At 39.1% G+C, this 25,513-nt stretch overlaps 1 protein-coding gene across 2 annotated transcripts; it reads left to right on the forward strand.

Moving 5' to 3' along the window:
• Nucleotides 1-1,468: 1,468 nt before the first annotated feature.
• On the forward strand, nucleotides 1,469-25,482 carry pah (phenylalanine hydroxylase). 2 transcript variants are annotated; one of them, XM_082510472.1, is made up of 13 exons: nucleotides 1,469-1,663; nucleotides 2,681-2,803; nucleotides 16,893-17,076; nucleotides 19,205-19,293; nucleotides 19,688-19,755; nucleotides 21,086-21,282; nucleotides 21,658-21,793; nucleotides 21,907-21,976; nucleotides 22,163-22,219; nucleotides 23,047-23,142; nucleotides 23,495-23,628; nucleotides 23,710-23,825; nucleotides 25,049-25,482. In XM_082510472.1, exons 1-13 carry the CDS (start codon nucleotides 1,592-1,594, stop codon nucleotides 25,090-25,092), a joined length of 1,386 nt encoding a protein of 461 aa, XP_082366598.1. In that variant the 5' UTR covers nucleotides 1,469-1,591; the 3' UTR covers nucleotides 25,093-25,482. The 2 variants fall into 2 exon arrangements, with proteins under 2 accessions (XP_082366598.1, XP_082366599.1); XM_082510473.1 differs by having other exon boundaries at nucleotides 2,684-2,803.
• The last annotated feature ends 31 nt before the right edge of the window (nucleotides 25,483-25,513 follow it).

Raw genomic sequence — 25,513 nt, forward strand, 5'->3', positions numbered from 1 at the left:
AAGAATTAACTGTGATTAACCACATTGTTTTTACACTAGCCACAACCAGGTCTGATTACTGCCAGACACAGTGACTGTATGACTAATCCAGAGAGTTCCTGGATAAATCATTTTAACAATTACCTTAATTTCTTCACAATGTCCATTTATCTAAAAGCGCAGCCCCTGCATGGCAGTAGATCAGACCATCTGAGGGAGTTCTCCCCTTGCAAATGTTTGAGTTGTTTGGCCTCGAGGGTCACAAAGAGCAATATGGTAAATGGCCTGTATTTGTATAGTGCTTTTACTAGTCCCTAAGGACCCCAAAGCGCTTTACACAACCAGTCATCCACTCATTCACACTGGTGATGGCAAGCTACGTTGTATCCACAGCCACCCTGGGGCACACTGACAGAGGCGAGGCTGCCAGACACTAGCACCACCGGGCCCTCTGATCAACACCAGTAGGTAACGGGTGAAGTGTCTCACCCAAGGACACAACGATCGAGACTTTCATAAACGAACATTACACCAACAGCCAACCATGGTGGTGGTAGTGTTATGATCTAGGGCTGCTTTGTTGGACCTGATACTGGATTATCTGCCATAATTGATGGAAACAAGAATTCTGATTTCTGTCGATAAATCGTAAAGGACGATGTCCACCCACCAGTTCATGCCCTGAAACTCAATTTCAGTTATCTAGGGGGTGATCCAAAAGACACCAGCAAGTCCACCTCTGAATGCGTAAAACAAAAACAAAATTAAGGTTTTGGAGTGGCCTAGTCAAAGTCTGAGTTTCTATCACATTGGAATGAAAATTGGGATCTTAAACAGCCCATTCATGCTTGAAAACCATCCAGTGTGGCTGAGTTACCACAATTCTGAAAAGAAGAGTGGATCAAAATTTCTCCACAACGATATGAAAGATTTATAGCCAGTTATCATAAACGATTGATTACAATTCAAGTTGCCAAGGGTGGGACAACCAGTTTTTATCCTAGTTATTAGTTCATACAGTGCCATATGGCAGGAGCACTAATCCCTTATCAGTCATGAGGTTAGTTTCCACTGCAGGTCACATCCTCAGTGTTTGCACTGTGCAGTTACACAAATTACACCTTACACAGTCGTGTTTGTACAGATATTTCTTCTAAAAGATTATATTCAGAATTATATCTTAAGTGTGGAGGTTTGGGAACGGCCCGATTAAGACATTCACACCATGCCTTGAAAAATATATCAGCACCATTTTTCCCTTTAACATAACTATGATTACATAATGTGTCTAAATGGATAAAAACAAGTTTTTCACTGGTTATTTCTACCTGTTCTCAAAACGACCAGGCTGCGCAGAAACTGACAAAGTTGCTGCACAAAATCCAGCAAACTCTGCCCACAGGCACACAACAAGAACCAGATGTGCCACTTTAGTTCTGTTTCACAACAACCATCCCATGACATATCGATGCAGAGGGGGTGTGGTGTCACGTGGACCGGTGTTAACCAGGAATGGTTTTTAAAGGAGCGCTCACAGAGGAGCTTTCCCGAGATCTCAGCCCAGCATTAGCATACACACAACTACACACTTCCTACCTGGAGGACGGAGAGGATGGACGCTGCATACAAGAGGGTTAATGGAAACTACAGCCCAGAAGCAGAAACAGGGGACCAAGCGCCAAGGGTAAATCTGACTTATAGCTGACTTAAAATCCATTTGTGTTTTCTTTCTTTTAGCACTACATTCAATTTTGTCTGTTTATTTGTGTTCTTTTTGTGGAGGTTATGCAAAACAAACAGCCTTAAATAGCGATTCAAACCAGTGCGTTTTTATTAAAACAACAGTATGGCTGGGCAGAGCTAGAAAATTCGGGGTTCAAGAGCAAACAAAGCAGAGAATTACAGTGAATAGAGGTGAAAAACAGCTGACGATAATGGAAAAAGTCAGAGTGCTAAACAAATGCAAGAAATGTCCCTACTCTGCAGGCTTCTGTTTTTGTTTCTGAATGACAAAAGCACCCTTTAAGTTCTTTTTTATAATCAAATAATTAAAGCTACAGGTAACTTTTTGCCAGATGGACCACGAAGTTAATATCTTTAATATCAGTTTGAGCTCTGTGTATCCATTTATTTAACTGGCATCAGATTTCATAAGCAACATATTAGAAATCTTTAACTGGAGCCTGAATAAAAGCCATACAAAAGATGTAGAAATTCAGTCACCTGTTGAACTCTTGCAGTCAAAACTGTCCTTTAAAAGCTTAATTTTATGTGGGTTCCTTTTAAAAAAGCATGGGACATGTTCAGTTTAATAAATAATTAACTAGGTTGTTATTTCTTCATCTGTATTTACTCATCTGTAAAACATCTGTAGAAGAAATGAGGGGATGTGTTGGGTTTTTGTTTGTGTTTATCTGAAACCCTCTTTGAATATGGCTGAGTGTGAAGCTTTGTACTTTACGCGCTGCCCTGGATGGCTTTAAACTACATAACATGCTCTCTAACAGCATATGGCAGGCAGACAAAAGGAGAGCCAAACACTATTCTAACAATTTTTAAATTCATGATTCACATCCCCGCACTAAAAGTGAATCTGTTGCATTTTTGTAATAGCTTTGCATTAACAACACTGTATGCACGACTTCATCCATGTTGTATTTTTATATAAAATCTGTATATTTATCTTAAATACGTCTCTCAGCAGAAGAGAAGGGGCTCCATGTACCTGGAGGAGGAGACCAACAATAAGTCAGAGGTGATCTCCTGCATCTTCTCCTTAAAAGAAGAGGTCGGAGCTTTAGCCAAAGCCCTGAGGCTGTTTGAGGTAAACTTTTTATATCAGTGGACAGCCCTGGGTCCTAATGGGGTTCAGTGACAAACTGAATGCTAATGATATTCATGTACCTTTCAATATCATTAGGATTTCTAACTTGTTCATTTAGTCATGGAAAGCAAAATTACAAGCAGCTCTTCCAGTAATAAACCATAGGTTGTTAAATTAATGTGTGAATGGTTCGGTATATTAATCTTTATTTATGACAGTGTCTGACTATTGTGAAATGCATTCAAGAAGAATAATTTATTTTAAAAAAATATTCCATCCATCCATCCATTCGCTTCCGCTTATCCTTTTCAGGGTCGCGGGGGGGCGCTGGAGCCTATCCCAGCTGTCATAGGGCGAAAGGCGGGGTACACCCTGGACAGGTCGCCAGTCTGTCGCAGGGCTAACACACAGGGACAGACAACCATTCACACTCACATTCACTCGCACATTCACACCTAGTGACAATTTGGATTAATCAATTAACCTATCCCCACAAGCTGCATGTCTTTGGACGGTGGGAGGAAGCCGGAGTACCCGGAGAGAACCCACGCAAACACGGGGAGAACATGCAAAATCCACACAGAAAGACCCCGGCCTGATGGTGTAATTGAACTCAGGACCTTCTTGCTGTGCGGCAACAGTGCTAACCACCATGCCACCGTGCTGAAAAATATTAAAATGTGTTTAGCATTGTCAGTACTTTGAACATTGTGCCTCTTGGCTTTCTTGCAGAAAATTAGATTCATAGGGGACCATTAAATGAAGAGCTATAGCCAGCCACTGGTTGCTGGTTAGGTTCCGAAGAGCGGTTCTGACTGGACTAGATATAAATAAAACGCTTCAAGCAGCAGCTATAACTAAATAACATTTCATCCATCTATATATCCATATTCCTCATTTCTGGTTTTTATATCTCACATTTATATCTTATTTGTTTCATCTGTGTCACCAGTGTTTCTAAGAAGCTAAGCTTCAATGTGTGCTTTAATCTTACTAATTAGCATTTTATATTTCATTTGTATTTTCTATAGCACCTTAATTCAAAGTTTTTGTGAGAAGATAAGATAATATAATAGTATATAATATAATACAATAGTTCTGATCTCACTAAGAATTTATACTATTTCTTTAATCTATATTACTTGATTCCACTCTTTGTGGCTGTGAGCTGGCTAAGCTAAGTCTAAGCTAAGCTATAACCATAAGCTACTTACCTTGTTAGACTAACAGGAAAACACCCTGGATGCAGCCCACACAGGAACACCCCCAATCTCTCTAAGCAACATTTTACCATCAAATGGGTGTCTCCTGATTCAAGGTTTTGTAAACAGCTAAATATATGGTAAGCTAAGGTACATCCAGTAGCTAGTTTGTGTTAAGTAGCAACAATTTGGCTGGTCTAACTGAAACAAACTAATAATGACACTGATTGAAATAAATTCACATTTCTATATTATATTTGTTAAATTTTTAAGTTTTATTTTTAAGCTAAGATTTATTATATAGGAAAGTACAATGCAAAGTGGGGGGAGCTAAGCTACCTTGTAAAATGCTAACTCATGCAACAGCTAAGCTAATGCTTAGCTAAACTACATTCACTATTTAGTTAGCTTATTTTAGCATTAGAGTAATCAGTTTAGCTTAATCGAACAAAGTCATGCTAGTAATACCTACAATTTCACCACATTAAAATTCTATGTCTGATATATTTAATCTATATGATTCAATTTCTACTCTTTGTAAGAATGTAAGCTAAGTGACAGGTAAACTAATCCTGCAATAAGCTACCTTGCAGGGCTCTAGACTAACTTTTTGCCATGGGCATACGGCACAAAAGTTAGGCGTACACAAATTTTATAATAATTTATATAATATAAATGTGTTTTTCTGGATACACTGTGCTTTTTCAGCATTCAAAGATTGATGACACCGTGTCAGAGCACTGGCTATGAATTTCAGAAGGATCAGGCCTTAACTTAACAGAAAAGTTAGCAATAGTTATTTTCCTATTACAGCTACATCCACGTCTGTCGTGCCTAGGCTGCTCACTAGGGCTGGGTATCATCACTGATTTCTATAATCCATTCGATTCCGGTTTTCAAAGTCCCGATTCGATTCAACTTAGCCTCAGACAGTCAGAAATATTATAATTCTGATCATTTATCAGTACTGACTACATCAGAATTGTGAACATCACAGCAGATGCCTTTGTGTGAAAGTAAGTGAGAATAAAACACAGAAAAACATGAATGAGATTTTCCTGGTCTGGCTTTTTATAGCAGATAACCTTAAAAATATTCTACAATGTTCTGCATATAAAGTTTAAATTTCTTCAGTATTGAACAACAGAAAAAATAGGCTTTCTTGTCCGAGGTCATTTAAGTGAAAAAAAGAAAAGAAAAAGACAGCAGCCGACAGCGCTGTAAACAACGGTAGACTGGTGGGTAATAAGCGAATGAATAATACAGAAAACAGAGATTGGAGACGGGAAACTGTTCTTGAAGTACAGAGTGAGAGAGTATAGAGAGTATAGAGAGAGAGAGAGCTAGCTGTGCATGAAGTGTGATTTTAATAGTCGTGGAAGCAAACAGCAAAATTCATGACCACATTGATCAAATGTGAAGCGCAGTTTGCTGCTTCTTTTGCTGCTGGCTCTGTGAATTTTGGTTGGAGAGAGACAAAACCTACAGCTCAGAATCAACGCAAAAAGACGTAATCACAGCGCAGACTGGACGCATCAGAATCGCTAAGCTCCGATAGCGTGTCCGTCTACAGGCCGTCGGGTGAGAAAGCCGAGAAAGACAAAGTTGATTCTGAGTTCTGTGATTACGTCTTTGTGTGGAATCCGTGTACCTGCTCTCATTTGCTGTTTGGTTGTTGTTTAAATGGTTTTGTGAGCTTTAATCTGAGAATCTGCCGTTTCTGGCAAAACACAGTTATATTTAAAAGTCGATTCAGGATTTAATGAATTGATATCGCTTTATTCAAGCTACCAGAGGTGGGACCAAGTCATTGTTTTGCAAGTCTCAAGTAAGTCTCAAGTCTTTATCCTCAAGTCAAGTCTCAAGTAATGTCAGGCAAGTCAGAGTCGAGTCTCAAGTCACTGGTGTAAAAGTCCAAGTAAAGTCACAAGTCTGAAATTTTGAATTTCAAGTCCTTTCGAGTCTTTAAAAAAAAAACGAAAAAAGAATGTTGCAGTTATGCTAAATGTAAATATTAGACCATGTAATTTTTAAATCTGTGTTTTTCTCAACACATGACAAAATAGTGAACTTGGAAAATATACACAAATTGTGAAATTGCACCTCTTTAAAATGCAGCTCAATTAAACCTAGCTCCAAGAATAATTTTCACCGACAGTTCTGAGATAAGCTGCATGTTATTCTTGGATGCGCTTGTAGGACCGGCTTTAAAATCGCATGACAAAAATATCATACACATTAAAAAAAACTGCATCACCAACGTAGCCTGGACAACATTTGCTAGTTAGATGAAGTCAGCTATCTCATCTTAGCATATTTATATGCATATTTATAATCATACGGTTCTTGGAGTGAGTGCACACACTCATGAAGTTTAGTAACTTCAGGTCACTGCAACAAGCCCAGGTACAGTTTACCGACGGATGGGTGCAGGACCTTGAAATGCACCGTGTAGAACGAAAGACCATCGTACGTATCATAAGTTTACCAGTCTCACAAATCGTCGTCATAAATACACATTCGTTAACCGTTTATTAATATAACCTTTGAGCTCAACGGTAATTAATTAGTAGTGGAAATAATTTCTGGTACGCGTTACAGAAATGTAGCAGTGACAATAATACTGTATGCTGTAATCGTACTGGGCAATTAGTGATACAAAACAACTGTTTTATCCTGTGAATAAAAGTATGTTTTTGTCAATGTACCATAATAACAGAAGCGAAACACAATATTGTGTCAGGACAATTCACTATTTATGCACAATAAACAAAGGAGCATAGCGCGACAATTTCTGTTCAGCGTCAGACTTGCTTGTAACCTATATCACCAATTATGTTATGAAAATGACGCATTAACTACAACAGAAGACTGACCTTTGTGGAAATGCTTGGAGCAGACTAACATGTGAGCTGGAGTGTTCTGGGACGTTATATTTGGTCTTTGAATGGCTGCGATCCAGGCCATCCGTCGCGTCTTTGTTACTTCGGAAACATGGCTCGAACAATTTCTCTTCAACGACGTAATCCGATAACAACCGATTTCTTTACCCGTCGGCTTCCCGTGGCTGTCATGTGACCGGCTATTGCAGTTAATAATACAACAGCTTCTTGCCATTTTTTGTGTTTCTTTTTATCGCTGTATAACTGATTTCAATTAAAAGCCTGCGTGCGCTAGTACCTCTTGCCACGAGTTCCCAGAATCCTTTGTGGTTCTACCCCAGAATGACATCACATTTTCAATCTCTATATGCATGTTACATTTTATATTTGGGGTGAAATATCAAGTCTTTTCAAGTAAACCGGTTCAAGTCCAATTCAAGTCCCAGGTCATTGGTGTAAAAGTCTAAGTCAAGTCACAAGTCTTACAACATTTTTTCAAGTCAAGTCTAAAGTCATAAAATTAATGACTCGAGTCTGACTCGAGTCCAAGTCATGTGACTCGAGTCCACACCTCTGATAGAAGCCACTAGAAACAAACTATTCCAGCCTAATTGATGACATTTATGGCATTTGTTTTCTGTGCTGACTGATATGCTGCTCAGTGCTTTGCTGCCTGCTTTTAAATCAGATGTCACTCTGAACATAAACACAAGCTACATGTGATGTCTCTGATGTGTATCTGTTTCTACCCGTGCTGATGCTAGCATGACTAAAGCTAGCCAAGCAGCAGTAAATATGTGAAGTAAGGCAGAAGGATATACTCATCAAACAAACAGGATCATAAGAATATAAAACCACGAGCACTACAAATGTAACAGAAATATGTTGACATAAAATGGCATGTTATTTGAAATCTACACGGAACAATGACAAAACTACTTTTTTTCAATTTTTTCAATTTATTTATTTTTTACCAATTGTCCAAATTAGTCTGTGATTGGCCTTAGTGTGACAGAAATCATATTTATATACAACTAAATATGACTCAGCAAACATGTTATAAATGGATGATTCCTCACTTGATGACGAATGATCCATTTCCATATTTGCTGAGTCTTAAATTTGATGTCAGTGAACTTTTCAGTGGTTGGTGTTAAAAAAAAGCCCCCAAATCCCCTATGAGCAAGCACTTGGCGACAGTGGAGAGGAAAAACTCCCTCTTAATAGGGAGAAACCTCTGACAGAACCGGGCTCAGGAAGGGGTGGCCTTCTGTCTTGACCGAGAGGGCTTCAAATGTTCACTGACAATTTAGTTGTATATAAATATGATTTTTAGGACTTGATGTTGACACCAATTATGTGAAATTGGGGACGCGCACAGTTCCGCTTCTTCTTGTTCTTCTTCTTACTTGGCGGAATCTCTGGCAGGCTCTTGACTTCAGTCTTGAGTTCAGCCACCTTGACATTGAGCATTTTCTGTTTGTCTTGTACACTTTGCAAAGATTCCTGTACAGAAAATGCAGCTGACTCTTCTTTTTCTATCTTCTGTTGTTCTGTGGTGTCTTTTTCTTTCTGAGGCTCCTGCAGAGACCTTGCAGTGGATGGCAGTGAGTCCTCTTTTTCCATCTTGTCCTGTTCTCCAGTCTCGTTTTCTTTCGGAAGCTCAAATTTGTGCATTTCATTTGCAGCAGTGGAATTTTGTTCTTTGTGCTGCTGTGGGATTTTAAGTGAGGAAGCTTTGGCCCCTTTCAGCTCTGGCTCCAGAGACTCTAGCTTCAAATCATGAAGGGCCTTGTTGGGGCAGAGCTGGGATTTCAGGTCACTGATTTCCAGGTTGAGTGTCTCCTGCTCCTGCCTATGTTTAACGGCCTGCTCTTCAAGCTGATTTTGAGCTGCTAGGAGCTGTTTCTGGAGCATCTCAATCTGCTCTTGCTGAATCCTACATTTGAGCTCAAATTCAGCCTCCTTAGAGGACTTCAGTCCTACAGAGTCAGTGTGTGAAGCCTCTGTGGTTGGAGTGGCAGACTCCACACACTGCTCTGTGGTAGGGTGGCTGATTTGGTCCTGCAGGGTAGCAATCACCTCATCCAATATGACCATAGCTTCATTGTCACTCACGAGAGTGTCTGTCTCACTGATGTCATAGGGCTTATTACTAGAAGCCTCTTCCAGCTGCTCTATGAGGCCTTTGATCGTTTCCTCGTGATTTTGCTCGTTCTCGTGAATTTCTTCACGAAGTTTGTTCACCTGAAGCTGGTGATAAGAGGCCCTCTTGTTTGCACCTACCATTTTACCGTAAAGGTCGTTCTGATGGTATTGGGAGGCTTCCAGTTGGTGTCTGAGAGCAGCAATCTCGTGCCAGGGATTAAACGGGGGTCTAAATGTGGGAATGGGTTGATACTCCCAAGTCCCTCCATTAGGCACAGGGTTTGGTCTGCTGGGGTTCTTCCCATTTCTCTCTCTCTCCATGTCCTCCTTTGCATTTGAAATGGGGAGCATTTCTTCATTTTTTGGGTTTGCTCCATCAGCCGTGCTGTTTTGAGCTTCAAGAAGAGCCCGGGCATATGCCCGAGTAATTGCTCTTCTTGGTTCTTCAGCCACTCTTTTCTGTTTTTGCTTTTTTTGTTTCTTTGGTTTCACAACCGTTTCCTTTGGTGGTTGTGCCACAGGAGACTTTTTAGTATTTGGTTGTGCGGCTTTATCAACCTCAGGTTTTGGTGTGATGACCATTTCTATTTTTGCTTCTGCCATTGTAGATGCGTCAGCGTGTGCGTTTCTCTGCGTCCGCCTTGTCTTTGTTTTAACAACCAGGTTGCTTTGTGTTTCTGCCATCCGAGATCCACTAAAGTCGGTTGAACGTCTCCCCTATTTATAGGGTTTTCCAGTAGAATGTGCACTGTGACATCACAGGCTGTTCCTGTGATGCGCTGTTCCTTTGAAGTGCCATGATTGGAACAATTCAAAATAAAATGCCCACAAACCTAATGTAAAGGAAAGGCTTTTATTTTGTAGCACATACTGAATTAACACTATAAAAGCTACTCTACAGGAATTGCAGTAAAAAATAAAACAAAAGCAAAATATGTTTTTTAAATGGTTGTTAAAAAAACTAACCAAAGTAGAAGACAACTGTTTAGTGGAAAGTATTCGACATTCTAGAGATTCTCAGGCATAATAACTTCTTTCATAATTTAAACAAGGACAGGTAGAAAACGTTCATATTTAGTGAAAGATATTTATTAACATTATCCAATGAGAGTTACTGAATGTCTGTAGGCAGTGAGATCTTGGTGGTTGATGAGGCGACAGAATGTCATCTATGTTTTGTTTTAAATTCAGTTTCAATGCTGAATCTAAGAAACAACAGACTGCAGAGGGAGACTTTAATAGAGGTTTACTAACTCTTACTATCATATACATTGTGGAAAAATCTGTCTTTATTTAGCATAATATATTTGTTATAAGCACTAAATATGTTTTATGATTAACTGATGAACCCTAACGTACCAAGCTGAAAATTCTGCTCACCAGTCAGCAGCTTATATTCACAAAAAACGGATAAATCTGCGATCCATGCAACTCTAACCAGCAGAGGTGGGACCAAGTCATTGTTTTGCAAGTATCAAGTAAGTCTCAAGTCTTTATCCTCAAGTCAAGTCTCAAGTAATGTCAGGCAAGTCAGAGTCGAGTCTCAAGTCACTGGTGTAAAAGTCCGAGTCAAGTCACAAGTCTGAAACTTTGAATTTCAAGTCCTTTCGAGTCTTTAAAAAAAAACGAAAAAAGAATGTTGCAGTTATGCTAAATGTAAATATTAGACCATGTAATTTTTAAATCTGTGTTTTTCTCAACACATGACAAAATAGTGAACTTGGAAAATATACACAAATTGTGAAATTGCACCTCTTTAAAATGCAGCTCAATTAAACCTAGCTCCAAGAATAATTTTCACCGACAGTTCTGAGATAAGCTGCATGTTATTCTTGGATGCGCTTGTAGGACCGGCTTTAAAATCGCATGACAAAAATATCATACACATTAAAAAAAACTGCATCACCAACGTAGCCTGGACAACATTTGCTAGTTAGATGAAGTCAGCTATCTCATCTTAGCATATTTATATGCATATTTATAATCATACGGTTCTTGGAGTGAGTGCACACACTCATGAAGTTTAGTAACTTCAGGTCACTGCAACAAGCCCAGGTACAGTTTACCGACGGATGGGTGCAGGACCTTGAAATGCACCGTGTAGAACGAAAGACCATCGTACGTATCATAAGTTTACCAGTCTCACAAATCGTCGTCATAAATACACATTCCTTAACCGTTTATTAATATAACCTTTGAGCTCAACGGTAATTAATTAGTAGTGGAAATAATTTCTGGTACGCGTTACAGAAATGTAGCAGTGACAATAATACTGTATGCTGTAATCGTACTGGGCAATTAGTGATACAAAACAACTGTTTTATCCTGTGAATAAAAGTATGTTTTTGTCAATGTACCATAATAACAGAAGCGAAACACAATATTGTGTCAGGACAATTCACTATTTATGCACAATAAACAAAGGAGCATAGCGCGACAATTTCTGTTCAGCGTCAGACTTGCTTGTAACCTATATCACCAATTATGTTATGAAAATGACGCATTAACTACAACAGAAGACTGACCTTCGTGTTAATGCTTGGAGCAGACTAACATGTGAGCTGGAGTGTTCTGGGACGTTATATTTGGTCTTTGAATGGCTGCAATCCAGGCCATCCGTCGCGTCTTTGTTACTTCGGAAACATGGCTCGAACAATTTCTCTTCAACGACGTAATCCGATAACAACCGATTTCTTTACCCGTCGGCTTCCCGTGGCTGTCATGCGACCGGCTATTGCAGTTAATAATACAACAGCTTCTTGCCATTTTTTGTGTTTCTTTTTATCGCTGTATAACTGATTTCAATTAAAAGCCTGCGTGCGCTAGTACCTCTTGCCACGAGTTCCCAGAATCCTTTGTGGTTCTACCCCAGAATGACATCACATTTTCAATCTCTATATGCATGTTACATTTTATATTTGGGGTGAAATATCAAGTCTTTTCAAGTAAACCGGTTCAAGTCCAATTCAAGTCCCAGGTCATTGGTGTAAAAGTCTAAGTCAAGTCACAAGTCTTACAACATTTTTTCAAGTCAAGTCTAAAGTCATAAAATTAATGACTCGAGTCTGACTCGAGTCCAAGTCATGTGACTCGAGTCCACACCTCTGCAAGCTACTCACCTCCCACTTCCACCTGCACTTTCAACTGGACCACGGCCAATCAGAGAGGTCCCGCCCCTTACTATCTCTGATTGGTTTAGTCCACGATAAGGGCATAATGTGTGTCTGTTGTTGACCACAGGGAAGGTTGCAGATTTTTTTTTTTTTTTTTATTACCCGAACAGTTGGTCGCACAGGTGCAACCAAATGGTTTTTTTTAGTCGCACCACTGAAAAATTTGGTCGCATTTGCGACCAGATTGGTCGCACTCTAGAGCCCTGCCTTGTAAGATGCTAAGCTATGGCAGAGCTTAGCTCATGCTAAGTTACAACCAACAGTTCGTTAACTTATGTTAGCATTATAAGAAACAGTAATGACTTGCCTAATGACCACTAATCTCTCTAAATAACATTTGAAATCCCATTTGGTTAATGTATATCCCCATGACTGGACTCTGTGTGAGAAGCTAATCTGGCATAGTTTTGGAAGGCTGGTTTTGCTTAATACTAATTACTACTAACTGTTACAAATGATATGTATGAAAATGTTATTGATCAAATGTAAAAATGTTTCTGGCAAGGATCCTTTTCTTTTTACACTTTGGCCTGTGCAGATAAAACAAATAAGAAACAGCTGGCTTCAGTGAGATTGGTATCTGTCCATCTTACTTAACTCTGGGCCGTGTTGCCAACTCCTCAGTATTGAAAATCGCTATTGGCTGTCCTAAAAGTCGCTAGAAGTGGCTAAATGATGTCATCGCCTAATTTGCATAATTGGTCATGCTAATGTGATTGTAACCTACATTGTTGGAGAGAGGAATAACATCGTGGAAGAGACATAAAGTGAATAAAAAAAACGTCCTAAATGCATTTAGTTTACTTAGAACTACAAATTAAATCTCTTTTAGCAATTTTTGTGCTTTTTTTAATGTCACAATTCCAACCCTGCTCCTTTACCCGGGCTTGGACCGGCAAAAGTGACCCGAAATAGGCACTCTGGTGGAGTTACTTTGTGTGTGTGTTTTCCGTAAGTTTTAAACCTTGTGATCCACAAAACAGCATAAGAGTAAAAGAAGAACTGACTGCGTTACAGTCAGTGTGGGAGCAGCGGCTTCGCTCATGCGCGATTCATTTGCACTTTGGACGCATAGGTGTGAACATCTTCTACCCTGATAGCAGCTGGGGGAGGACTATCCTCCACCCGTGAGCACTGTGGAACGGGCGAGGTGCCCACGGCAGCACCCGCTGCTTGTTGAGAGTAAAAGCGATATGCGCTTTCACGTCAAAAAGTCGTCATAAATAAGTCTCCAATAACACCAGAAAAAGTCGCCAGATTTGCTAGTCGATTTTTAGAAAAAAAGTCGCTAAGGGGGTCTGAAAACTCGCTAAATATATAAATATATCGCTAAGTTGCTAACACTGACTCTGGGGGGAGACAATTTGTCAACCTGCTCCTTTAAAAAAAATGGTTCATGACAAAGCAGTTATGTTACGATAAGTTAATGATTAACATTAAACAAAACAAGCCACATGAGGAGACACTAAAAAGTAAATCCTGGGAATGTTCCACTTTAGTACATAATTTATACTAGTCATGTCATTTAAATACAATATGGCTTTTGGCGAGGGGAAAGAAATGTACAAATAGGCTAAGCGCTTTGCGGTGTAGTTTTCATGCTCCTGGCTTTTTCTGACTCTTTAAAGGAGGAAACTAAACAAACAGAGCTTATCTCACATGTTTGTATATCAGTGGTTTGCAAACATGGCAGGTGCATCATTGATCTCAGCTGGGGGTAGTGATAAAGAACCAGGCAAATGCTGCTTGAAAATTCTCCATTCTTACACGCTGCAAACTGATTGCTGTGCTGTACCTATGTGAAAGTAAAGTAGTTTACAACATACTATGCTGATGACTAACAGCTGTTTTTATCTATAAATTCTTCTTTATGTTTTGTTAGGAAAATGGGAAAACGGTAGAGCAGTTTCTTGAAACATGTATGGAAATATAATGAGCTTAAATTTTTTATGACGATCTTTATTCTTCAAACCACCTGAAATCGCTTAGGTAAAGTCTTTACGTAGTCTTCAGGGATAGTTCTCCAGGCTTCTTGAAGGACATTCAAAGCTCTTATTTGGATGTTGGTTGCCTTTAGATGAGCTCACACTGCTCTAAATCACTGATAGTGCTCCATTGTGTTTTTCTGTCCAGGTTTGGTTTTACAGCATTGACATTTTTGGGATCATTGTCACGCTGAAAAATGAATGGATCTTGAATGGATGAGAGTTGAAAATCTGATTGTATATTTCTATATTTCTTCATAATCACATTTACAGTTTTGACAGGATCTCCACCACCAAGGCTTGAAATCTAGCCCCAAACCATGACTGAGCCTCCACCGTGTTTTACAGATGGCTGTAGACACTCATTGTTGGACCTCTCTCCTAGTGTTCTCTTTCATAATAACTACAGTTTGCATTATGACACAATTTGAACCCAAAATTTCTCCATCAGACCTGTTGCCAGTGATTTTTAGACCAGGTTTTGTTTAATATTGAATACCTCACCCTTTTTTCCCAGTTTCTCTTCCTTAAGAAGGTCTTCTTGACGGTCACCCTTCCACTGTGACCATTTCTGATGAGGCTTCAGTGAACATTAAATGATCAACTGAAAGACCAGGTGGATCTCTCAGGTCCTGTATACAGGACATCTGTTTCAGATACTGTCCTGTTGTAGATTTGTTTTAACACATTAATTTGATAAACAGTCTATGTTGTGGAATCTGTGCATACAATGGTACTTAATGGTTTGTCGTACTTTTGCACATTTACCAAGGAAAATCAGTTTGATGTGTTATTACACAACCTGTTATTGCTTAATCCTTCAAATCCCAACAACATCAGTGCGTCATTGTGTTGTTGTTTCTTCTCATATCGATCTAAATTGCCTCTGCGTAGGTGACTACGTGCTCGTGGTAAATAGCGACTGGCAGCACCTTCATTGTTTAATCTTTAAATCTGACCTTCTTTCAAGTATCAAGTTTTAATTTTTTTTAAATACATTTTGTATTAAAACACTATCATAACATATAAAACCAGCCATGAAAATTATGTTTTCAGTTCATGAAAAGCATTTTTGTGAAGAAAATGTTTTCTTTGTTTAATTTAATTTTCCACATTTTTGTGGGTGGAGATGTGGCTGTGTTGACTCAAATGCAGCTGTAAACATCAGGATCCCCTTTGAGCCTATGAGCTCCCACTCTGCCGATCCTCCCCCTGCTCCACCCCTCATCCTCCCACTGCCCTTAACGTTTCAGTAAAACACGCCAAACGACCCCCAAACTATCAACAGACCCCATTCTTGCCCAGCTGTGATGTAACACATGCTGAGTCCGCTCACATGCTTTAAAGTAAATGATGCTGTAAAAAACAAAGCTTCAAGAGTTTGTGCTCCAGGACTTCATTTTTCTCTCCTGTTGTGTGTGTGTGTGTGTGTGTTTTTTACTGATATATTGAAAACGACTGAGCCATGTGCTAACGTTTAGCCACACAGCTTGGACAACCATCACGTGTTCATTCAGAGAGCCGCTCATAAAAACTGCCGGACAGCTTATCCACCCGGGTTTCAGCGCACATGTGACACAGCGGCATGGCTTTCCTGTGACGAGTCATGCTACCAACTGACCTTGACCTCAGCTGGGGTTATTGTCACCGGCGTCACAGTGAAGGGACGGCTCGGAGGGGTATAGAAATGTGGCAGATTTGCCGCTGCACTATATTCGCTTCAGGACTTGGAATGGTTATGTTAAGCTGGACCAGGCTGCCAGTGGCACGCACATTGAATTATTTCTCTTTGTAGTTATGGACAGATTAATTATGATGACAGGGACACAGTTCTCAATCCCAAACTAATTAAAAATCAGAAACTAAATCTGTCAGCTACATATACATATCATATTTTCTGTGGTGGCCTCACGAATGATTTGATGTATCACATTTTTTTAATTTATTAACAAAAATTTAAGTAATAATATACAGTAATATTGGGTTTTTAATTGAAAAACACAGTTTTAAATCTCTTCAAACAAATGAAATTCAAAAAATGCCATCGTGGTCTCATCTTTGGTCGTGTCTGTAGTGACTCTTTGGGGGGGATGCAGAACCACATGACCCGTAAAAAAAAAGCTGAATAGGATCCAGATGGGAGAAAACGTGATGTTGGGTTGCCTACGCCCTCCTCTGCAGCCTATAGCGGACCAAACAAATAACACACTCCCTCCAAAAAGTTACATAAACGTGCACAAAAACAAAAGCACATTTAGGTGAAAATTACCATATAAAATTCATTCACATACAAGCCAGAACTATTTTGCATGTTAAGATCAAGTACAGTTCTTGAATTTCAACCATAAAACTCTGGAAACTTCCCAAGGGTTCCACAGTTGTGTACTAACTATTACAACATGTCCCACACGTCTTTACTAAGAGAATGCATCCAGTGTCTGGCTCAGCGAGTTCCAGCCAGCTGACCTGTGGTCTTCACAAAGTCTGATAGAGTGCACTCTAGTAGTTTACTAACAGCACACCACCCTCTAGTGATAGCACAAAGGCAGTGCTGCGGGACAATTTTCCACCTTGTTTTTTATTAGAAATCCCTCTCAAACAAATTTAACATTTCCGTATACAAAATACATGCGTGGATGAGCGTAAACATAAAGACATAAACAGCTGACACCCGCATGCCAACATCTTTCTTTTTGCAGGAGAAAGGCATTAACCTGACACACATCGAGTCCCGTCCATCGCGCATGAACAGTGAGCAGTATGAGTTCTTCATCAGCGTAGACTCCTCCTGCTCTCAGGCCCTGGATGAGGTCATTGACTGCCTGCGCACACAAATCAGCGGCCATGTGCACGAGCTAACACGCAGCAAAGAGAAGGACACAGGTTAGTGAGTAAGTTGTATGAGGATGTCCACTGAACAAGAGCACCTTCAATCAGCAACATGATGAAATTATTAAATGTGAATATATGTTGCATGTGAATGTCAACTTACAGATATATTCTCGTGTTTAATATGCCAGTCATTTCAGCCTTTAAGTGCTAAACAAGCAATGCAATGAAGTTTTAGACTTATAAATCAAAATCTGAGTCGCTTTTATTTTTAGCCAAAGGATGGCACTAGGTCTCCAAAATGATTACAAGAGGCACATGAATACCTGCAAATAATTAATTACAAGCCATTTGATATTAAACAAGGTCATTCATTGCAAAATAACAAAAAATGTAGCACAATGGGGATTATCTTCTGGGGATCATAAATGCTTTTTGTCAAAGAGCCTTTTTCTTCATCTATGTAATTTTTTAGTTTTTAAGAGTATACCCTGGTCAGGGTATACTCTGGAACCAGATGTACTAGATTATGTAGCAGACCATCGAGTTGACATTAAATAGTTGATATTTTAGTACAAAACACAGTAAACCTCGATGTAGATGCTTTGTCGAGCCTCTGGGGAACCTTGATGTCTGTACCAAATTTCATTGCGATAGACACCAGTGATCATCCTCTGGGGAAATGTCATTACCGTGCTTCATGTTAAGCCACCCAAGAGATGTAAATACGTTTCACTACATATACATACCTTTGAACTGATTCTGATAAAAAAGGAAAATATGGGCGTATCCTCTGGGGACCCCTGATATCTGTACCAACCTTCATAGCAGTATATTTGAATTCAACACATAAATGAAAAGACAGCAGCAAGAACCTATCCCGTAATAATAGAAGTAGTAGTGGTAATATTGTGCGATGTAGATTAAAGATTTTGGTAATAGAGGGAAATTTAGGGTATATTCTCTGAGAACCAGAAACAGCTGTGGTTAAAAAAATGAATAAATCTAAAAAGCTGACACCACTACAGCTGAAATGATCCATTTATCAACCGGGCCTGGTGCTGGGTGTTGAGCTACACCAGACTTAGTAATGGACAGCCAGTGTCGCCCATGAGAATGATGGCCCACTGCCCCTTTTATTAGTTGTTTCCAGAATGACATTAGTTTAGCTACTGAGGACCAACAGGCCCGGCAGGAACAGAAGAGTTTAGTGTCTCCGCCCCAGACTAACCCAAGGACAGAGAACATGCCAAGGTCACGGCAGGCTGAGACAGACAGGGCCACCATGGATCCCCCTCTGACCTCAGCATAGACTCTGTGGCGTACTGGTCAGGGTCAAGTGGACAAGGAGGATATTTATGGCCAGTTTTGGAGACAGCCTAAACAGCTTTATTGTCTCTGCAGGGGCCTCAGGCTGGACCACACTGCCCAAATGCAGATTAATGATTGTGCCTCACTGTTTTTTGAGTGTCATAAATCCATATGAATAAGCAGATGCCCCCCTCGTGTACAGCTCTGTTGAGTGTCAAAATGCCACAGCACTGAAACAAATTTTGCAGGCAAAACGCACACAAGACTGTGTAACAATCATCAATATTAATGTGAACTGCAGCCATTTATATAAGTCAGGAATAAAAAAATATTCAGGCTTCAACTGATGATCATTTCCTCAAATGAAAGTTTTTTATTAAGCGCTTTTTACAGACAGCCACAAAGCGCTGTACACAAAAAGTAAAATAAATATGAGCATTAAGTGCCATAATAGTCAAAGAAGAAAGATACAATAAGAAACAATAAAATAAACAAGTTGTTTTAAAATAAATAAATAATCTTGGGATCAGATTTTCTGCAGAATCTCTGAAGCAGACACTCAACGCACAAAGTGTGGCGCAGATATGTTGGTTGACTCCTTTGAGCGTAGTGGGTATAATAAACACAAATACAGTCATTAAAAAAGTATTCCTGTATTAATATGACCCCACTTGGTTATTGTAGTTGTTGAAATAGCTTGGCCACTTGACTTATCTCTGCATAATATGACAATAAAAGGGCACAGAGATGACCTTTAACCCTTTACCTAACACTGAATATCCCCTTCAGACACTGCACGACTGGTCTGTTTGATCCAATGTTGACTTAAAACATAAATTATAAGTACTTAATGACTGCTGTTATCCTCTAGTGCCATGGTTCCCCAATGATATCCAGGACTTGGACCGTTTTGCCAACCAGATCCTGAGTTATGGTTCCGAGCTGGACGCCGATCACCCGGTAAGGACCGACTCATCCACCGCCACATCCTGCCTCTGCGTGTGCACGTGAATGCACGTCCACTCACGTCCACTCACGCCCACGCGCTTGCTTATGAAAAGCAGCGGAGATGACAAGGCCGCACTCCGCCATCCATTCTAATGGAAACTATCTACACACACAAATTGATGTCAGTGCTTTAATTGAGCCCCTGTAATTATAGATAATTGCTCCCTTTTGCCACTGACATTAAAGCAGAATGCATTCATCATAAGCTGAAAAACACTCTACAAAGGCTTCATTTGAATATGTATGTGAGTTTGGCCTTCCCAAAGGATTTCCACCTTTGATTTAGCTCTGCTGCAATCATGAGATCTAACATGGCTTTTATTTGTGTGTGTGTGTATGTTGTCAGGGCTTCACAGATCCAGTATACAGAGCTCGCAGGAAGGAGTTCGCAGACATCGCCTACAACTACAGACAGTAACTACTCCTACTTAATATATTTATGCTCATAGAGACGTTATGGGCTGAGTTTGAGTAATAGTGGGTTTAAAGGATCACCTAATCAGGAAGTCTTATTCACATGTTGGTCAAATGCTGCAGACAAATGATGAAGTGAACTTTCTCATTGGAATAAACCAATATGTTTTTAAAAAAGAGTTTACTGTGTAGATAATTTAAAAAAAAATTTAAGTTATACTGTAGCTTTAGGGTATAGAGAGAGTATCGAAGTCCAAAACAAAAACACAGGTGAAGTAAAAGGGAAAAAAACCCAACAAAAAATATAAACTAAAAATATTTTTTTGTCCTTTTCTTCACAAAATTCAGTCTTTCTTTGTGAGGTTTTGTTTTGTTGATTTTATTGACTTAATATGTTGTAGACCTGCAGAGTTTTCCATTTTTGTGGTAAGGACATTGAGTCTACATGTACTGAAATGTGCTATGTAAGTTAAATTGACATTGATATATTTATTCAGTGATAAATTATTTATGAGAAAGCTGTTACAAATTAAATTATTGCAATATTTCCAAAAGGAATTGCAATATTTCAATTTTTTGTTATATAATAGATTATTAATAGTATCATATTATATTTTTTCAAAATTTCTAAATGCTCATTATATCATATAATTATTTATTATTTTTATTTAATTCTAATTTTTATTTTTGTACGGGTTCTACTAATTAATTCAAGCCTTTCTATGGGCTGTTTTTATTGTCTTTTCTGCCGTGACACAGCAATTACATAAAGAATTCTATATTTATTTATTTCATTAAAAAATACTATATAATTATTTATATAATATATAATATATGATATTTATATATGATATATTACCACTATATCATATTTCAAATTATTTTTTATGTAGAAAAAATTACCACATTTATTTTTTGATGCTACCATTAAAAATCCTCCACATCAGACATTAGAAAAACTCTACATATAAAACTACAGCCATGGTGAAATTTTTATTGCCGTTGATGTAGACGCTCAAAAGCCATCAATTTATTTTTTAGTAATGTTCACATATAACCGATAAAATGTCTAAAACATGGTTTTAGCTGGGTCGTTAGTTGCTGAGTGAGACTTACAGGAGCAGCAAGTAAAATAAAACTGATATTTTTCAGGTTAGAAAACAGGAATAATGAGCTGTGGCTCAAAGGTTTGTTGGGTTCAGGGAGACTTGGGGAAACATCCACAGAAAAACTGATTCGATTTAAATCTAGAAAAATTTAAGGTAAACACAGTGTGGTGATGTTAGTGTTTATCAGGGAAACATAACTTCTGTTGTGACTGCTGTTCCAGTGGACAGTCCATTCCCAGGGTGGAGTACACAGAGGAGGAGAAGGCCACCTGGGGCACGGTGTTCAGGGAGCTGAAGACTCTGTACCCGACTCACGCCTGCCGTGAACACAACCGCGTCTTCCCCCTGTTGGAGAAATATTGCGGCTACAGGCCAAACAACATCCCACAGCTCGAGGACGTCTCCCGCTTCCTGCAGTGTAACTCCACACCTAAAAAAAACACTTGTTTTTTATCACTCCGAGGTTAAAATGCAGACATTTGAAAGACTATGTTTAATAATATAATTTATAAATGCACACTATTAAAAAGCTGCTAATTACTGCCTATAGATGGCAACAAAGCTGCTATAATATGTAAATTCTCTTCTAGAAATAGACAATCTCTTTCTGTTATGAGTCACGCAACATCACACAGTCCATGAAACCCAATGCATGAGTCATCATTCAGTTCATTTGGCTGTACAGACCCCCACTTCCTCTTCCTCCCTTCCTATCAATGCATGCTCTTATTCAACTCAAGCAACAAAACGCTCACTGTCTCATCTCTTTCATCTCCCCACCACTCTCCTGCAGCATGCACAGGTTTCCGGCTTCGCCCCGTAGCCGGCCTGCTCTCGTCCCGTGACTTCCTGGCTGGACTCGCGTTCCGCGTCTTCCATTCCACGCAGTACATTCGCCACGGCTCCAAGCCCACGTACACACCTGAGCCGTGAGTGTCTCAGTGTATAAAGCTAATAAAAAATTACAGGTGAAGTAAAATCTTCCTTATTACAAGGAAGTAAAGATTTCTAAATTAAAGAGCAAATTGTGTTTCTAATCCAGGGATATCTGCCACGAGCTCCTGGGACACGTTCCTCTGTTTGCTGATCCAAGCTTTGCGCAGTTCTCACAGGTAATATTAAAGAGGAGAATTAACACTTTACTTTTTCCCTTTTCTATTATTCAGATTAGACCAAGAGTGATATGAATTCCTGTGCTGAGGCAAAAAGATGACAAATCTCAGTTTCACCAGTTTATCCTGGCCTTGTCTGACAGCGTGAGCAGCTCCTCTTAACCCATGTGCTTTGATCCCACACAGGAAATTGGCCTTGCATCTCTCGGAGCGCCGGATGAGTACATTGAGAAACTTGCTACCGTGAGTACTGTGTACAAGGCAAACAGCGGTAATAGATAAGAGCCTCTAATTACAAAAGATTGGATCAATCTAGACCACATTAAATAACCTGTTTCTTAATCTAACAGGCTATTCTGACATGTCGCTGCAGGATAAACACAGGTTTAATTAATAACATTAATTACAGTCCTCTTTGCTTTATAGAGCCTTTGGATTGTAAATATAAGAAGTGCATTTTGTCCATGACACGTGTTTACCTTGTTATGACATGGAAAAAACAGTTATTGTATCTTAATGCAGAAATTGGTCAAGACGAGCTTGAATTAGTATTAAGGCTTTCTGTTGATAAAGTAGTACATATATGTATATATATGTCTAGAAATATCAAGACATATATGCTGCTAAACACATTTATTGCAACTCTTTCAGTACCTCCAAAATCATGAATAATTTTTTTTAAAAGTTCATTATTAATATTATATCTGTATTTAATATTCCTATTTTTAAATACTCTGAGTAAAACAAGAGATAAAATGTGATCTAAATCCTAGAGTTTATTTGAGATTGTGTATATCAGAAGCAAACCTCAAGAATCTTAATGACAATTTATATTTTTGTCTTACATAAGTAAATATAAAAACGAATAAAAAAGAGTGGAGAAATATTAAGAGAATAATAAAAAATAAATAAAAACTTACTTTACATAGTATAAAAATGCAATTTTTATGTCATCATCTTGTTTAAAATAAGATATTTTTTCCTCAGATTTCCTCTGAAACCCAAAGCTTCCTTTCCTTTTTTTTTTTTACTGCAAGTCACATTTCATGACCCAGGTGTGTGTCCCTCAGGTGTACTGGTTCACCGTGGAGTTTGGCCTCTGTAAGCAGGGCTCTGAGATCAAAGCTTACGGAGCCGGCTTGCTGTCTTCATTTGGAGAGCTGGGGGTAAGAGGAAGCCGAGTACAGCGATGACATTTTGCTTTCTGTACATTATTTTTATAACACATTTGCCTTATTGCACAACAGCAGGCAGTGGGTTAGTGGTCCACTCGGGTTCAGGTTTAATGTGTCACTGGGGGAGTTGCTCAGCAGGGCGGTGGTAAAGTGGTTCAGTGGGTAAGCACTCAGGTGGGGGCAAAGACTTCGAGGTCATTAGCTGCTGTCAGCAGAGGATGTCCACTCAAGTCAGCAGAGTCAGCAGAGTCTTAAATCGTGCCGCACTTCCTGTTTACAGACAGGAATAGAGATGCTCATTGAGAAAATAAAGCAGTGAAAAGAAAAAAAAAATTTCTTTCAGTACTCTCTAACAGAAAAGCCCAAACTTATGCCTTTCGACCCCGAGAAGACGAGTGTCCAGAAGTACCCTATCACAGAGTACCAGCCGGTTTACTTTGTGGCAGAGAGCTTTGAAGATGCCAAAGAGAAAGTCAGGTAGGACAATTTTTAGTTTTTTAGTTGTTCTAAAATTTACAATGCATGCGAGTCTTTAATCATTCACATCTCTCTCTGCAGGAAATTTGCAGGCACGATCCCCAAGCCTTTCTCAGTGCGCTACAACCCCTACACCCAGAGCATCGAAGTGCTGGACAACACCCAGCAGCTCAGGAACCTGGCTGACAGCATCAACAGTAAGCAGCTTTGGTCAAATTACTTATGACTAGTCGTCTGGAAATATCAAATAATAGATGTCTGAACGTGAATGAATGTTTGACTTTGAGTGCCTTAAATTTAAACACCAAGCACAGTGTGGATTTGTTATGTACAGTGACCCCAAACTCCAAAAAGCACGTGCAAACTCCAAAAGTTTGTACGTGTTTGTCTAGACCTGAACACAACCATACAATCAGCCAAAGGCCCACAGACCTGGATGTATACACTCAAAGGACTAATCATGGAAATGCATGCAGTGTGAGACACAGGTGAAAATAATCAACACAATGAAATGGGCAGGAAGTGGAACCAAAACAAGACCTGGGAGTAAACCGTCAAAATACAAGAGAAACAACCCAAATGACACAGGCTTTTCTCACCTCCAGTTTTTACCTCCTCGTCTCCTCCGTCCTACAATAGAATAAAATAGAATGTTTATAGTTAGATGTTTAGATGTTTATATAAAGATGTATTTATTTTCACGTGTACAGTGGTAATTAGGTGCAATTTGAACACTATATAAAAACACTATATAAAAACAATAAAGTATATGAAAATATATTAGACATAACAATAAGTAAAAGATAAAAAGTAATCTTTCTCCGATATTACAGCATTTATTGCTTGTACAGCTCTGGGATAGAAACTGTTTTTCAGTCAGTTTGTCTTCATTTTATTTGTTCTGTACTGTCAGCCTGACGGTAACAGCCAAACACTAGCTGACCATGGTGATCGATCCATTGTGATATTATTAACCTCTTTGAGGCAGCAGGAACTGCCTGATCTTTCAGACATAGGAGGGGGCATCCAGTGAATTATAGGACTGTGTGGATGTTGCAGCAGAAACATAGAAACAATATGTTAATATGACCTCTGTGGAGCTGTGGTAGAAGGACATTAATGGTCTTTGAGAGATGTTCTTTTTGAGGGTCCTCAGGAAGTAAAATCACCAGCTCTGTGGTGTTTTTACACACTAAGTTAGTGTTATAGCTTCAGTGTGTAAAAGTAGGCAACGTGCCACACAGTATGGTGGGATGACTCTTTAAACAGCTCATGTGTGCAATTAAAAAAATACTCCACCATATTGTGAATGTTATTAAAAGCCATAAATAAATAAAGTCCATAAATATGAAAGCATGCGATGAGCATTAACATACAGCAGTAGTTGCTCCTCTGACTCTTCTATTTTCTTCTGTTTCAGGTGAGATGGGGAAATTGTGCGAAGCCCTGCGGAAGCTGGAGTAACAGGACAGGAGATCAGACTTGGAGAACCCTCCTGACAATTTCTTCTTGGCTTCTTTAAACGTCATGCTTAGAGATTCAACTTCTTTGTATTAAAACACATACGCAAGTCAGATAGTGACCATATTCTTAGAATTCAGGTAATAGGAAACATGGGCCCGTTACTTATGGAGAATAGTAAGTTTATAACCTCATTAATGTTACGTGAAGAATAGCTTTTCAAAATAAGAGCATTGTATAATAAACATTTCTTTGTTAGCTAACTGCAATAATCAGGTTATTATGCTTTTCAAAATGACAGGAGGCTTTCTGTTATTATATTTCATTTAATCTGGATTAATTAAATGTTTTGTATATGCATGACAGTTTTTAATAAATATCTCTGTACTCTGACTGTACTTCCTGTGTCTACTGTCAGCTAATA

This window comes from Aulonocara stuartgranti (genome assembly GCF_965226115.1).
Source record: "Aulonocara stuartgranti genome assembly, chromosome: 17".
Taxonomy (NCBI): domain Eukaryota; kingdom Metazoa; phylum Chordata; class Actinopteri; order Cichliformes; family Cichlidae; genus Aulonocara; species Aulonocara stuartgranti.

Bases quoted from the DNA above. Each gene is read 5' to 3' on its own strand.
- pah (XM_082510472.1), top strand. From the start codon at position 1,592: ATGGACGCTGCATACAAGAGGGTTAATGGAAACTACAGCCCAGAAGCA. The intron at 19,756-21,085 runs GTAACTACTCCT...CTGCTGTTCCAG, and splicing joins ATCGCCTACAACTACAGACA to TGGACAGTCCATTCCCAGGG. The intron at 21,794-21,906 runs GTGAGTGTCTCA...TTTCTAATCCAG, and splicing joins CCCACGTACACACCTGAGCC to GGATATCTGCCACGAGCTCC.